Source organism: Xyrauchen texanus, chromosome 36, assembly GCF_025860055.1.
Source record: "Xyrauchen texanus isolate HMW12.3.18 chromosome 36, RBS_HiC_50CHRs, whole genome shotgun sequence".
Classification (NCBI taxonomy): Eukaryota; Metazoa; Chordata; class Actinopteri; order Cypriniformes; family Catostomidae; genus Xyrauchen; species Xyrauchen texanus.
The window spans coordinates 19,922,640-19,939,095 of record NC_068311.1 but is presented as its reverse complement, the minus strand read 5'-3'; the positions used below and the strand labels follow the sequence as shown (position 1 = coordinate 19,939,095).

Genomic DNA, 16,456 nt, shown 5'->3' with positions numbered 1-16,456 from the left:
ATACAATATGGGTTTTTTGAGTGCAAAGTTATGATGTAGAGAAGCAGAGACCAGCTCAATGCAAATGTCTATAATACATTACAAGGTGCAAATGAAGAAGCATAAACTGAAGGTGCATTGTACAGAATGAGGTATATGTATGTAAATGTGTAAATATATGTATATGGCCGGTGGCCATAACAGTGCGAGCAGCATCAGGAGGTAGACGTTATGTGCAAGAAATGTGCAAGGGAATGTGCGAAAAATAAAAAAAAAACGAACAAATATATATAAATTAATAAAAGAAAAATACAAATATGAAGTTCGGGTGGGATGTACTGTTCAGCGCCTGAGTTTAGAGTTCAGTAGGCTGACAGCTGAGTGAAAGAAACCGATCCTGAGTCTACTGGTGCTACAGCGAAGACTCCTAGCGTCTCCCAGATGGGAGAGGAGTAAACAGTGATAATGCTTCTCACCCTCCATAGGCAGCGTTTATTGTGAATGTCATTGATGGAGGGTAGCTGGACACCAGTGATGTATTGGGCAGTTTTCACCACCCGCTGGAGTGCCTTCTGATCTGAGACAGTGCAGTTGCCATACCACACTGTGATGCAGTTTGTTAGGATACTTTCAATAGTGCAGTGGTAAAAATTCAGCAGAATATAGGGGGACAGGTGAGCTTTCCTTAGCTTCCTAAGGAAGTAAAGGTGCTGTTGCGCCTTTTTAATCAGAGTGGAGGTGTTGTAGGTCCAGGAAAGATCCTCAGAGATATAGACACCTAGGAACTTGAAACTTGTCACTTGCTCCACTTCGTCCCCATCAATGTAGATGGGAGTGTGTGTGTGTCCTTTCCTAGTCCGCCGGTAGTCCACAATCAGTTCCTTGGTCTTCTGGGTGTTGAGTGTGAGATTGTTGTTGGTACTCCACACTACCAGGTGCTGTACTTCTTCCCTGTAGGTCATCCCATCATCGCCGCTGATCAGACCTACCACCGTGGTGTCATCTGCAAACTTGATTATGGAGTTGGAGCCATACTCAGGTATGCAGTCGAGGGTGAAGAGGGAGTAGAGGATTGGACTCAGCACACAGCCCTGTGGTGCACCAGTGTTCAAAGTGAGGATGGAGGATTTGTGGTTGCTTATCCTAACAGACTGTGGTCTGTTAGTGAGGAAGTCCAGGGTCCAGTTGCAGAGGAAGGGGCTAATTCCAAGATCAGTTAGCTTGGAGATCAGCTTGGATGGGATCACAGTATTGAAGGCAGAACTGGAATCAATGAATAGCATCCTGACATACGTGTTATTTTTGTCCAAGTGAGTCAGAGGGGGGTGAAGAGCTGAGGCGATAGCATCCTCAGTTGACCTGTTGGGTTTCTAGGCGAACTGATATGACTGCAGTGTTGGGGGAAGTTTTGAGGTGGGAGAGGACCAGCCTCTCAAAACACTTTGCTATGATGGGAGTAAGAGCAACGGGGCGGAAGTCGTAGAGGGCCACTGCAGCAGCATGCTTTGGTACTGGTACAATGGTGGCTGTTTTGAAGCAGGTGGGGACAATGGCCTGGGCCAAGGAGAGGTTGAAAATGTTGGTGAAGACATCAGCCAGCTGTTCTGCACAGGCCCTGAGCACTCGGCCCAGGATGCCATCAGGGCCAGCAGCTTTATGTGCCTTCACTCTGTTCAGGGTGGAGCACACGTCACTGGAGGAAAATGTGAGTGGCAGATCATCAGGTGGGAGCTCAGCTTTTATGGGTTGTTCTGTGTTTCCACTGTCAAAGCGAGCATAAAAGGTGTTCAGTTTGTCTGGGAGGGTGGCATTACTGGTTGGGGGGGGTGCTGTTCGCTGGTTTGTAGTTTGTGAGGTCATGGATGCCTGTCCACATATGTCGGGGGTCATTGTTCGTAAAATTGTCCTCAATCCGCAGTTTGTAGTTGTATTTTGCTGCTTTAATCAAGGTCCCACTAACTTTTGTCTCAGCCTCAGATAGGCTCAGATGTCAGAAGTTGCATGCTTTTAACACTATGTACGTTTAGATAATTTTTTTATATTTGATTTATTTGACAAGCTTTACAAAATGTAAAAGAATGATAATAATATAAACACCATCCTTACAATTTAAGACACTGTCTAGGATAAACAAACACAATAAAGGCACAATAAAATCTTTCGGCTTTCAATAGTCCAATGCACATTGTGTACAAATGACAGTTTTATAGCCTATTATTGATTCTTCAATAGTGTTTTTGAGGTTGTTTTGAAGATAGCAGGCTGTAGATACCTAAAATAGGTGCATATGAGAAAAATATGGTGCAATATTTGCAAAAGTTTGCAAGGTTAATGGCATTATATCTTTGTAAAAGAGTTGTAAACACTTATCTTTGTAAACACAAGCATCCTACTCATCGACTATTAAAAGTACTACTCGAATATTGTGAATTGATTTTCCTTTGTGCAATTGCCTGCCATAGGCAATGCTGAATTATACTGTACTTTCCCTTTGAATGTCTCAACAAATCTCATAGTTACAATTGTTTCCTTAATGCAATGAGAATTGTAATAAAATGTAATGAGAACTAATTTAATGCATATTGTTCATTTACATTTTTTCCAAAAAACAAAACGCTAAATTTGTCGAAGTTAACAAATTTTTAAACTGCTCTTAGTAAAATTTGTGGACAAAAAAATATACATATATTTTAAGTACGTGTCTTACCTGATATTTTTTACGTACATTTTAATTGTGTAATCTATTACATTTGTTTTTTGTTTGGGGGATTACAGTACTCGACTAAAAAATAGCATACTTGGTAATGTCAGATAATGCCCATCCCTAGTCCTCGCTTGTTACTTAAAATTTCTCAAGTAAGCACACTTTCTGCTTCTGGATGGTCCAACTCAACACAGTTTCCAATATCTCACCAAGACAGGCATTTTGACCGTTTACACACAGCCCCAGTCGTGAGTCGCAATTGCTCTTCTTGCATGCGTGCACATATACGTGAGTGCTTGAAAGCAGCCGCCAAAAAGACGGCGCGTGGGTATTGAATTGTATCAGTATTTATAATAATCGATACTTTAAAAAGACTGTGGTATCATTAATTTATATATATGTATAACTTTATTTGTATTAACTTGATACAGAAACACTGGTACTTTTAACATAGCCCCAGTAGCGAACACTAGCGCTGCCCATGATGTGTAGTTACAGATACAAATTCACAAAAGAGTTTGTTGTAATAAATGGTATTTTATGTATATATATATATATATATATATATATATATATATATATATATATATATATATATTTACAAAACATAGTATTGTTTTGTTTAGTATTAGTTAAGACCAATTATGGGGGTTAAACAAACTAAATCTTTCTTGTTGTCCTCCATACTCCACTCTGTGGCCAAGTATGCTAGCTAGCTCTAAACACACATTAACTAACATTACCTTTGCTTTTATGCTTCATGGCACACTGCCTGAACCGCTTGTTTAGGACAGCTGCACATTGTTATCAGATGAGCAAAATGATGATATTATACCATGTGGACTTTTTTACACGGCACAACCCTACTTTGTTGAGCGTATCCTTGGGCTGTCAATATGTGTGTCCAAAGTTCATTGTTTGGTAATTGACTATTTCCTTCAAAATTTGTTGTCCTTTTTTCATAATTTTATTCAGTTTGTTTAATTGATTACATAACAAATATGAAAGATATCATCACTACTGCTCTTAAGTGATGAAACATGTTCCAAATGGAATCTCCTGCCAAGACCTAAGTAAAAAAAACTGGCAGGAGAAGATCAGGGCAGCACTTGTTGTGTTTGGACAGCATGTGGTTCTGGACCTATAGCTGTTTGTTGTGCCTTTTCAGCCCACACTTGGTCAACACATCCTCTCTCAATAAATGGCTTTTGGTTTGTGCATAACACAGTCAGTTAGGCCAGTTGGCGTAAACAGAGAAACAGGGGGTCAAGTTCAAGAAATGACTGATAAAATGTGAGGCTGATGTGTAATTGAAAATAAACTGAAATTGTCCTTGTGATTATCGACCCTCACACTCCCCCCTCCTCCCCTTCCCCTGGCCCAAGCTGCTCCATTTCCCTTCTCCCTCCCATCCCCCACAACAGCCAGCATAAATCAGCCCATTATGTAATCATACTGACAGCACAGTGAACAACGAGTGGTGGTGCCACTTGTTGCCCCAAGGTGACCGATTGATCGCAGATCCCATAAACAGGTCTACAGCAAAATTAGGGCGGTGGGATTAGCTGTGTTTAGATTGAGGAGAATGAGGAAATGGTATAGAGTAGGCTCATTAGGCTTACATTGATAACTTCAAACCTTATTGGTTCTCAATGCGTCTCATGACCAAATGAGCGATTTGACGCATGATCACGAGATGCAATAAGAACCAATGAGGTTTGAAGTTATACAGGTTTAGAGTGACATTAGGGTGAGAAAGTAATGACAGCGTTTTAATTTTTGGTTGAATTATTCCATAATAGTTTCGCTAATGTGGGTCTACTAAGTCGTTAGCCTTAGCGGAGAGAGTAATATGTCATTGAAATTACGTGCCAGCCTTAAAAGTCAACCTACCATTTTTAAAAAGTCAAAATGTGTAGTCTTAGGATGACGGTGGAAGTTACATTTGAATATCCTCTTTAATTAATAATGAGATTGATGAGTGCTGGAGTGTTGACCACTATGACAAACCCTTCCCTTCCCACACAGTCTCAACAAAAGCAAACACTTATGTCCAGTGTGTAAAATAAATGCACTTCCCTTGCTAATGGACAAGTCCATCACAAATCCATTAATGGTCTGCCAATATTAATTCCCCTTGGCATGCAATGAATCATAAAACTTTTAAAACAGATGGAGGAGCTAAGATCTATGCTGCATATTGGTTTCTTGTTTACTGTAACCATACAAGCAATAACTCAAACAAGGTTCTTGGGTTTTGTAATTGGCTAGCATCCAGCATCTAATTCCCTCGGTATTGACTCGGCAGCCCTTAAAACTGTTACAGGACCTAATGTGTCAAAACTGTAAACAACATGAAGGTTAAATGATATTATTTGAAATGCGAGTAACACATACGCTTACATCAAACTGGTTTGTGTATAATATATTCCTGCATGCAACAATATCAGTTATTTTATTGAATGTTTGGGGTCAAATGCTGTTTCAAATAGAAATTATGTGATCAAAATGTCTTATTTTTTTCTTTCTTTCAGGAAACACCAAGTTCTGTGTTCCTGGTTATGGAGGTAAGCAGACAGCAATTTCAATCTCTTTTTGAGTTTTAAAGCACCTACGCAATGTCAGAGAATGCTGCAAATCCTTTGATTTCAATGGGGATAGTGCGTCAGAAAAACTTTTGCGAATTGGATTTTCTATATGTTACCATTCCTCTAACGCATTCCAATCCATCAAACGCTGTGTCAGAGTTTTCAGTAATGTGCAAGAGTCCTTATCCTCTTGCTTTCACATTCTCTTGCTTCTCACTTTCTTCACATGTTTTGGTTTTCTAGAATAGTCATGAGACTACAGCGTGCCTAGTGTTTAATGGCTTTGATTTCTAGTATTGCTCAACACTGCAATCTGAAACCTTCAAGCGGTCAAACTAAAATTATCCATTCAGGGAAAGCTGCTCTCAATAACAGTTATCTTAAGCGTGAAATATCAGTGCAACACTTCACATGTATCCTCTGATAAAATAACCTGCAGGCTTTCTGAGTATTGTTTATTGGGACCTCTCTGTGCAACCTGAGAGGGTGTTTTGCTGCAATAGAGCGCAACAGTGCCTGACCACTTTTTCAGCAGTATGAGTTCCAGAAGTATTTATCCCATACATTTTTTGCATAGGCTTTTCATGAAATCCTTCATAAAAGAGTTGTAAGCCATGAGCCAAACCAACCAGCTCTGATGTGAATTACAACATTACAGACTTTGTTTTGAAGCAAAAAATCATTTGAAAATCGGACAAAAAGACAAAGGTACTGTGTACTTACCGTCTTTCACAAGGGCACAATCTACAATTCTATGAAGCATTGTGAATGATGTAGGCCAAATTAAAGAAATAATTATGGAAATATATAAAACTATAAATTTTCGGTTGTTGATTATAAGTATAGAAACGTATAGGAACCGTACCCACTGAAGAGGTGAATGGTTTTGGTAGTATTTCAGCTTGCTGAAGTTATCATTGAAAATAATTTATGGGATTTTACTTCCATAACCAGACTGTTGCACTCTATAGAGTTTAGCTCAAACAGGTGTGCCTCTGAAACACTCAAGAATTAAATAGTCAAATTAGTCAAAACTAGACACAGTGTGTATATTTTCATGATGCATTTTGGTTTTTGCAAGTTTCATGCAAGTACCCAAGTTCTTGGAAATTTTGAAGTTTGGGTAAATTAAGATTGCCAGTAAATGGATTGATTTCCCTTGTGTTATCCAAGAATCAGGGTTCCCCCGGCCATGGAAAACTTGTAAATATCACAGAATTTTAAAATTGTGATTTTCAGGCCAGCAAAAGTCTTGGAAATTAATAAAATCTTAATATTCATGGAAATGACTATAGTAAAATTTTATTTTTCTAGTTAAGCACTCTTCTAAATTCATATTGGTTTGATTACTTCTTGTGATGGCCTCTGTAGAGGAAAAAAGCCAGCGTGAGATCATCAGTTTGCCTAAATTAATGTGTTTGTTATTTAATGCCCATTGCAATAAAAATTAAACCAATGTGGGAACTAGTTCTTTCAATTAGTCAAACTCCCAGTAACTTTGAAACTTTTATATTGCTTGAATTGTGCTATTTTAGTGAATTTATTTCTTTACACTGTGGAAGCATTTGTTTGGAAAATGTTAATAAAGCATTATGTTGTTACATATAGATTTGTTTTCTTTCCTTAGATGGAAATAAATGCATTTTGACAGGAAAAGAAGTATATATAGTGTCAAATTTCAGCACTTTCAAAATCTGTGATAAATTGCGATTTAACTACAAACAAATTTTTATTAATCACAATTAAAAATGTTAATCAACTGAAAGCACTATTAAAGAGATACATAAGATAACATAATCTGATTTGTCTGTGGAAAGTAAAATGATTTTGAAGATCCTTATGTACTTACAAATGACTGAAAAGGTAATGGAAATGTCATGGAAATTAATTTGTCAAAAGGTAAGGGAACCCTGAAGAATGATCTTATAATATTTTTCAGCTGATGAACTGGGCAGATTTGATTGGTTAACAAATAGAGGAAGTTCACCCTAATTTCTTACATGGCTGCAGTATAACAATAATGCTAGATATATCATGTGTGATTAATTGTTCTAAAAGTTTAAAGAATGCAATAGAATTTCACACCTAGACTAACAAAAGGGTGTATCAACATTTGCTTTTAATCTAAAAAGCCATTAATGAACAGTTCTGATCCTAGATGTTATGTCATGTTAACTGCATTAACTTGTGTGCTTAGGGCTTTTTCTTTCTCTCCATCAATGATGTGCACAAATAGATGCTCTCACTTCCCATAATACTACTTCTATTAGATTAATGAGTGTGTTGCTTTACTTCAGTGATATACACCCTTTCTCATTCTCCAGTTCATGAAATATCGAACCGTTGAGTCTCTACATGGCTTTTATATGTAATTTTAAAGTAGACCTTTTTTCTCTCTTTTTCTGTTTCCTATTCAAGTACTGCAATGGAGGAGATCTGGCAGACTATTTGCAAGGTTAGTAGCTTAACTTATTGTGCTATAAACACCTCATTATTTAAAGGTGATGCGTGTCGTTGCTTTGTGCATGGATTACAAAAATGCATATATGCGACCTCTGAGTCTACTCTATGTGCTGTAGGCCAGTGATAGGCTTATTGCCAATAATATAAAAAAAAACAAAAAAACAATTTGAAGTTCTAAGGCCACTTTTTTGCAATGTCTATTCAATACTCCCGTCTGCCATTATGTCTTGAATTTTGTTTTCATTTGGGGTCTTTTCTCAGCTAATATTGATCAATATGATTAATTGCAATTAATTTGATTAATCAGTTTGTCATGTTATTAATTTGATTACAATTTTATATAGATTGGCAGCACTAATGAAAATGTGCAAAAAAAAAAAAAAAAACTATAAGCAGCGCAATGAATATAACAAAGTGTAGGTGTCTCTTGAGTTATTTTTGACTTGACTTGTACCTAAAAATGCAGCACTCCTGTGTGAGATTTTGAAAAAACAACAAGACTCGGCACAATGGTCAAAGATTTCCATCTAGTGCATTTTTACATGGAAAAGCAATTGAAAAACAGCACAGATGGGTGCAAGATAGAGACTGAATTGTTTGTCCCTTGGGCTCAATCTGTAAGTATTATTACCTGTATTATCTTTCATATTTACAACTCAGTGCAGATTTCCCCCATAGCCATAGTGTATAAACAGTGAAATATAAGAACCTTCATTTAGTGTTTATTAACAGATGTGTTGTAGGAACACTATCATAATCTGCCCGGTGAGAGAATGTGATTGGTCTATAAAATATGTTCCCATTGTGTGTGTGTGACTCAGAGGGTCTAATAGATATGACTTGGTGTGTGTGTTTGATAGAAAACAGTGAGTAAGCTGGACTGTTACCCCCTGTTATGTTCTGGCTGACAGCGTTATCTTTGTGTAACAGTTCTGTGCAGGTGAACAATCCCGCGTTATAGTACAACATGTACTATACCCCCCTCCCGCCAGTGATATAGTGCAGTTGCAGTTCCTTAGTTATGCAACCTCAAAACTACTCTAAACACTTGTATTATAAAGTATTATAGGATTCCTGCGGTATTCATTGTGATCATAATTGCTTTGTGTACAAAACAATTTCAGTGAAGGGAATCCTCTTAACAGCTCAGTGGATTAAACCAATTTTGTTCTAATGGGGGACCTGTAGCGACATCACTCCATGTAATCACCCTGAGCAGATGCTGATTTTGACATTCACACCAATCTGGGCTACGAGAAGTTGAAGATGACTTTGATGGTCAGTGCTGAGCCCAGTGCAGTGTAGCTATTTACATGTAAAAAATGAAACTACTGCCACCATTTACTCATGTCATTCTAAACCTGTATGACCGTTTTGTTATTTGGAACACAAAATAATATATTTTGAAGAATTTTCATGCTGCTCTTTTCTACAAAATGAAAGTAGGTGGTGACCAGACATTTTTCAGACTTTTTTGAGCCAATTTGAATGGGCTTGAGAAATTGTCAGGGAATACCCCATTTAGAAACAATGTGTGATTGTTAGCTTGTTTTTGGATGTGTACGCTAAAGGTGTAAATGAGGGTTTTATAGGTGTGATGCTCAGCAGTACCATGTTGCTTTACTTCCAGTAAAGGGCACTCTACGAGAGGAAACATTAAGGGTCTTTCTGCAGCAGATTGCAGCAGCCATGCGCATCCTCAACAGCAAGGGGATCATTCACAGAGACCTCAAACCACAGAACATACTGCTGTCCTACACAGGCCGCAAAAAGTCCAGCATCAACGGCATACGGATCAAGATTGGTAACTATTGACACAACAGTCTCCTCAACATATAGGTGTAACATTATGTGTTATACAGTTACATTACATACAGTGGGGCTCAAAAGTTCTAGTCTTTGTTGAAGATCTGGGATTAAAATTCTAAATTACACTAGGGATGCACCAATGTATCGGCTGCCGATATTTATCAAGAAATTTTTGACCAAATTAAAACCATTGGCAAATCGGTTGTAAGTATGAAAATGGCTATATGAAAAAACTATGGTTCATTTAGAATAAAAAAATCTCTGTGTATTCAAATGCACAATCCAGAAATGATGATAGCCACAGAATGTAGGAGGGTTGGCACTCCTAAGAACATGTAATATTTAGTTTTTATACTTTCCTGTTCCCACTTTGAGGAAAATAATTTGTTACAGACTTTCAGAATGCTTTGAAACCAGCAAACATTGACTTCTGAGACATTGGTATGGCATGCATTAAGGCTGCACGACTGATAGAGTTAAGATTTAAATCGCAATATTGTCTTTTTGCAACTACAAAACCTTGAAAGTCTGCGTTAAAAATATACTGCAATCAGCGCTTCAGTCAATGCTTTATTCAGCATTGTGTAAGCCAACGGCACCCTCTAACGGTCTGGATGGCATTTTCCATTATCCATTACACCAGGATAGAACTTCAAAGGGTGTTTTGTTCCTTTTGTAGCTTTTTATTTTTCCATGATGTGTTTGACATTTTCATGGAATTGCCCAAAATATGCATAAAATTAATTTGTGATGTTCTGTTATATACAGATCAAACTGTGAGTTCTGTTCTTTTGAACTTCAAAAATAGAAGTGCAAAACTCTTTTAGAACTACCAAAAAATCATGTTATAATATTTAGTTATTTTTTCTTTTGATCTTTTACTGAATGTATCTTTAATTGTGACTCTCTATAAGCTTTTGATGTGTCATGTGTTCAACAGATCCAATCCATGTTCTATGGAAATTGTTTATTGTTAGAACAAAGACGTACATTTTTAAAACTTAATTCCTGAGCAAAACAGTGATTTGATGATAAAATAAGGTAAGTGGAAAAATATCAGTATCGGACAATAGTTTTTTGTATAATAGCTTTAGCAGCCAAACATTTTCATATCAGTGCATCCCTAGAAATAACCAAAGTTTTTACACTTAAAAAAATTTATCACTTTAAACGTTATGATGTAAAATGAATAAGAAATATTAAAGAGTTTGCACTATTTCATGCTAGCTCCAAGTTTGGCATGGACTCCACAAGTCAAAAGTTGAATAAACAATTGTAGAATTTCTTAGTATTCTAAAGACAGCAAGTCTTTAGAAAATTAAACAATTCTAAAAAAATCTATTTATCTTTTCACTCAAATAATTGATATGCTGATAATACAATTATATTAAATGCAGTGTGCTCAGACTTTTGAACCTCATACATGTCTCATTATGTTCCATAATTAACAGTCTATTCAATACCACCTTACAGTTTCCATCCTCTGATCACTTATACAGTCAGTCCTTTGTTTCCATTGTCTCTGCATGTGCAGAAGACATAAGTCGTGACTCACAGACAACAATATGCTGCTATTAATAATACTGGTGTTCTCTGTGTTGAACAGCTGACTTTGGTTTTGCAAGATATCTTCAGAGCAACATGATGGCTGCCACATTGTGTGGATCCCCAATGTACATGGTCAGTAGCCACATACTGAATAACCTCTCAGATTTGTGAAATACTGCAGAGACGAGCGAGCATCCTAATCTCTCAATCTTGCCCCCTTAGGCCCCAGAGGTGATCATGTCCCAAAACTATGATGCCAAAGCTGACCTGTGGAGCATTGGAACTGTCATTTACCAGTGCCTCGTGGGAAAGCCACCTTTCCAGGTGAGGCTCAGTTAAGGTTTTTCACAGCATGCACAGTTTCTTATATAGTGTTGGCTGTGACACTAACTAAAGTGATAGATTAGCTGCTGTTCTGATTACTTTAAGGGAAAGTTTATACAAAAAATGTATTCTGTCATAATTTACTCAGCCTCATGTTATTCCAAACCCATATGACTTTATGATTTCTTATGTGGAACACAAAAGAAGATGTAAGGCAGAGTGTTAGCCTCAACAACAGAAGAAAGAAAGTCATACGGGTTTAAAACAACATGAGTAAAGGATTTAGAATGTTTATTTTTGGGTGAACTATCCCTTTAACAAGTCTGTTGTTTTAACACCAGGCTAATAGCCCCCAGGACTTAAGGATGTTCTATGAGAAGAACAAGACTCTGGTGCCAAAGTAAGAACGCTTTTTGTTTAACTGTTGTTTCTTTAGACATGAATAATAATGCTGATTGTGGGGTTGAATTATAATACCACCTCTGTCCCATATAGTGGTTGACCTATTGGGGAATTCAGTGACCAACATCGATATCTAAAGCGCACTATGGCCAATGGCCAATGGCCAGTAAAAATACAGATATACTGTATACAGTTGTAGGACAAAGTGTATGAACCCTTTGGATTTATCAGAATTTATGCATAATACATTGATTCTACAATTTGATCTGATCTTTAACTAAGGCTACGTCCAAATCAAAATCATTTTCGAAATGCTCTCAGTCCATACTGGCATTTTCAAGCTTTTTCCAAAAGTTGCTAATCCCCACTGAAATGTTTGAAAACACTTACTGTGCATGCGAAAAATCCCCACTCCATGTATGGTCTGAAATGCACTTGTCCTCATGTTCTGTCGCCGGACTGCAAATAAACATCCCGTCACCTTTAAAGAAATGCAATGTAAAGGTTGTATAAAGTAACATTTATCATAAACAACATTATCAAAGTGAATATAAGCCACAACAACGACTTGACATGACTGTGTCACATGACAACAAATATATCATCGTTTTCACATATCTCCATTTTCCTTGTTCATTCTACAACGCAAAGACGGCTTTTTCAAATTTACCCACTTGGGAGAGCATTTTTGAAAAGCTAATTTTTTGCTGTAAAATTGTTTTACTTTACTTTCTCCTGCAACGTTATAGTATATATTATAATTTATTAAGAGAAAATGTGATGTACACATAATCTCTGAAATGAAAACTTATTAAATGAATTTCAATTTAAGTAAATGAAAAAAAAAATTAACTGAAAGTGTTTATTATTCTTTGACGAGGATGTCAGTAGATTTTGGAAAGCTGTCAATTAATCAGCCTGGCCAATATATCGGCCCATCACTAGTCCTGTATATCTAAAGTAAGCTTCCTGTTCACAGCATTCCGAGAGAGACATCTCCTCAGCTGGAAGACCTGCTGCTGGGGATGCTCCAGAGGAACCAGAAGGACCGTATGGATTTCGGTCAGTGCATTTTTGTTATTTTAGTGCATTGTGATTTTAGGGTTACTGGCCATTTTGAAGCACCAGTTTTGTTCCCTTTTCTCATTTTATACTTTGCTTTCTGCAGACACTTTCTTCAGTCATCCTTTCTTGGAACCGATATCAACTATCAAAAAATGTAAGCAAGAAGTTTTGATAGCAAAAGAGTTGCTTTAATGGATAAGATCTGACTGGACACTTTTATTAAATGCTGTCTTTCTTTATCCAGCATGCCCTGTTCCAGTGCCCAAGTGCCCTGGTTTGGTCACAGACAGCACGTGTGGCAGTTCTCCTTCTTGTCGTTACGTGTCTCCTCCGGTACGTCTATCTCATTCTCATACTTGAATCCACCATCACACCAGCACAGGTGTGAGAATCTGCAAAACTAAGGCGTTGTATGAGATCACAGTTTGATTACAGTATTTAGGAGTTTAAATATCACTGACTCAGCTCCAGGTAATCAGGTTCAACCCCACCTTTGTGTTCAGTCACTGCCAGACATGCAGACTCTCCCCGAGGATGTGCTTTCTTCTCCACCTCTTGGCCCTCCCAATTATCTGCAGATTTCCAAAGAGTCGGGTGGCAGCACCAGCAGCAAGAACTCCTCCAGTGATGCGGATGACTTTGTGCTGGTGCCGCATCTCTCCGGGGAGCAATCCTGTGAGTCACATAATGTCACTGAGCACACGCTGTTAAACGTGCGCCTAGACGGGTCTCATCTGAATTCTACACTGCAAAAAAAAAATTTGTAATCAGTATTTTTCAGTGTTGTTTTCCAGTAACTATATCTAGACATTCTTATAGGAATAGATCACTCAAAAAGGTCAAATTTGTCATTACTGACTCACCATCATGTTGTTCAAAATGCACTTGAGTTTTTTCTTCTGTGGATCACAAAAGGACATGTAAGGCAGTATGTTAACCTCAGTCACTTCACTTTCATTGTAGAAATGGTGACTTTGAGCTGTCATTCCTTAACATTCTGCTTAATATCTCCTTTTTTGCTCCACGGAAGAAAAAAGACAGATGGGTTTGGAAAAACATGTAAATGATAACAGAATGTTTATTTTATTGGGAACTATCTCTTATCTTAAAAGATACATTTACTAGAGCTGTCAAAATTAATATGTTAACGCATGCAATTAATTAAAATAGTACATTATAATAACTATTTTAACCTTTGCAATTTGTCCGCCTGGAGTCATTACACTGATGTACACACTACAAACACACATGGCAGTGATTCAGTGTTAGTGATAAAGTGATGGGGAAAGGAGCTCTTAATGCAATTTTTTGTGCAAAACCAGCCTAGATAGATATTGTGACAGAAGTAATTTTCAGCCTATGTAAAGTCCATTTTAATTATGACAGAACCATCACCAAAACGCAGAATGGGACGTTTTTGTCTGCAAGCGCTTTTCATGTGGAGTTCAAAGTGGGACTTGATGCTGGTGCTCAGACGCGAATCATGAACACGGCTTCACGTTTGCTGTAAAAAAGCAGATAGCCACAGTCTAACGGAAGATTAGTATTGTGGAGGATGAGAGTTTAAGAGATTTAATCCCCATTGCAATGAATATGAAACCTGTGCGGGGACTAGTTCTTTCAATTAGTCAAACTGCCAGTTAGACTTTGGGACTTTGGTTTTGAAAATGTTAATAAAGCATTATAATGTACACATAATGTTTTATTGTTTCTTTCCTATGAAGGAAATAAATGCATTTTGACAGGAATATAAGTGTTTATGAGTCAAATTTCAGCACTTTCATAATCTGAATTACTATGAAAAATTATGCTATTAAACGAAATTCAAACAATTACTTGAAACGCAAAATTGCACATGATATTAAAACTTGTTTTCAAAGACTATATCTTGAACCTCAGGTTTATGCATTAAAACGATTGCCAATGAGATTAGAAATATAATTCAACAATTGTTCTCTGCAAATAAGTCCACTATCTATTATTAATTTAGCTCCTATAGTTAATTTATTTATAGTTATTTTTACTGGGAAAACAAGACAAAAATTGTGATTAAGAAAATATTTTTTTTGCACTTACTCACACAAACAAACCGCTGCATGTAAGCAGCGTCTCAAGCTGTTTTTTTTTGTGTGTTTTAGCCTATCGAGAGGCATCAGCTTAGTCAGCACTAAGAAAGTCTTCCTGTTCTGATTGTGATCTCACGTGCTGTGATTTGTTGGTGTATGTGTGCCTGTGTGTTTGTATTTGTGTAGTGCTTACTGCTCCTTTCTTTCTGTTCTCCTTAGATGACCTTCCGATGGGGGCAGTGGGCCACAGGCCGTCCAGTGAGTTCCTCTTGTGTGGAGGGTGGGTATAACATCACTTACATGGTTCACCAAAAACATGCTATATTTGAATAGGTTGACCTTTAGGTTTAACCTGTTGAAAAGACCAGCATAGCTGGCTGTGTTTTGGATGCTTGTGTGCTGGTAAAGACCCACCAGGCTTCTTAACTAGCTTAACATAGTGCAACCCCGTGTACACATCCGTGGACGTTGTATTTTGGCTTCACTAAATGCAACACACAATTTAAATGAATTTAAACTGACTGATCTCAGTTTAAATTTCAGAAGACTGCTCCAAAACCGACATGAAGTGCAAGTGCACATGGGGACAGAGATCTAACTTTTTGGAGAAATGTCCTCTGGTCAAATGAAACAAAATATTCACTTTTTGGCCATAATGACCATCGTTATTGTTTGGAGGAAAAAGGGTGAGGCTTGCAAGCCGAAGAACATCATGCCAACTGTGAAGCATGTGGGTGGCAGCATCATGTTGTGGGGGTGCTTTGCTGCAGGAGGGACTGGTGCACTCCACAAAAGAGATGGCATCTTGAGGAAGAAAAATTATGTGGATATATTGAAACATCATCTCAAGACATCAGCCAGGAAGTTAAAGCTTGGTCACAAATGGTTCTTCCAAATGGACAGTGACCCCAAGCATACCTCCAAAGTTGTGGCAAAATGGCTTCAGAACAACAAAGTCAAGGTATTGGAGTGGCCATCACAAAACCCTGATAGAATATCTGATAGAAAATGTGTGGGCAGAACTGAAAAAGTATGTGTGAGCCAGGAGGCCTACAAACCTGACATGAGTTACACCAGTCCTGTCTGGAGGAATGGACCAAAATTCCAGCAACTTATTGTGAGAAGCTTGTGACCCACTGGGAATGTGATAAAAGAAATAAGAGCTGAAATAAATAATACTCTCTACTATTATTCTGACAATTCACATTCTTAAAATAAAGTAGTGATCCTAACTGACCCAAGACAGGGAGAGTTTTCTACGATTAAATGTCAGGAATTATAAAAACTGGAGTTTAAACATATTTGGATAAGGTGTTTGTAAACTTCTGACTAAACAATGTAAGTGTTGTGACATTTTCATCATTGATTTTTATAATTTAAGGGATATTTAGATTCATGAATTAGTTGTTGCAGCCCTCTGAAAGTTTAGACATGTAGCACATCAAAGTTTTCACATGCGTAATTCACAACAATTAGTTTCAATGTATTCATTCAAAAATAAATAAACT

At 37.4% G+C, this 16,456-nt stretch overlaps 1 protein-coding gene across 3 annotated transcripts in view; it reads left to right on the top strand.

The window, feature by feature from the left end:
* ulk2 (unc-51 like autophagy activating kinase 2) overlaps window positions 1–16,456 on the top strand; it is a 45,401-nt gene that overhangs the window by 15,005 nt on the left and 13,940 nt on the right. For all 3 annotated transcript variants that reach the window (XM_052106655.1, XM_052106654.1, XM_052106653.1), the window contains exons 4-14: window positions 5,218–5,250; window positions 7,690–7,726; window positions 9,365–9,538; window positions 11,150–11,223; window positions 11,314–11,415; window positions 11,757–11,815; window positions 12,797–12,879; window positions 12,986–13,036; window positions 13,127–13,215; window positions 13,386–13,557; window positions 15,168–15,228. In XM_052106655.1, coding sequence (XP_051962615.1) covers window positions 5,218–5,250; window positions 7,690–7,726; window positions 9,365–9,538; window positions 11,150–11,223; window positions 11,314–11,415; window positions 11,757–11,815; window positions 12,797–12,879; window positions 12,986–13,036; window positions 13,127–13,215; window positions 13,386–13,557; window positions 15,168–15,228 — 935 coding nt within the window. The remainder of the gene's footprint in view (window positions 1–5,217; window positions 5,251–7,689; window positions 7,727–9,364; window positions 9,539–11,149; window positions 11,224–11,313; window positions 11,416–11,756; window positions 11,816–12,796; window positions 12,880–12,985; window positions 13,037–13,126; window positions 13,216–13,385; window positions 13,558–15,167; window positions 15,229–16,456) is intronic.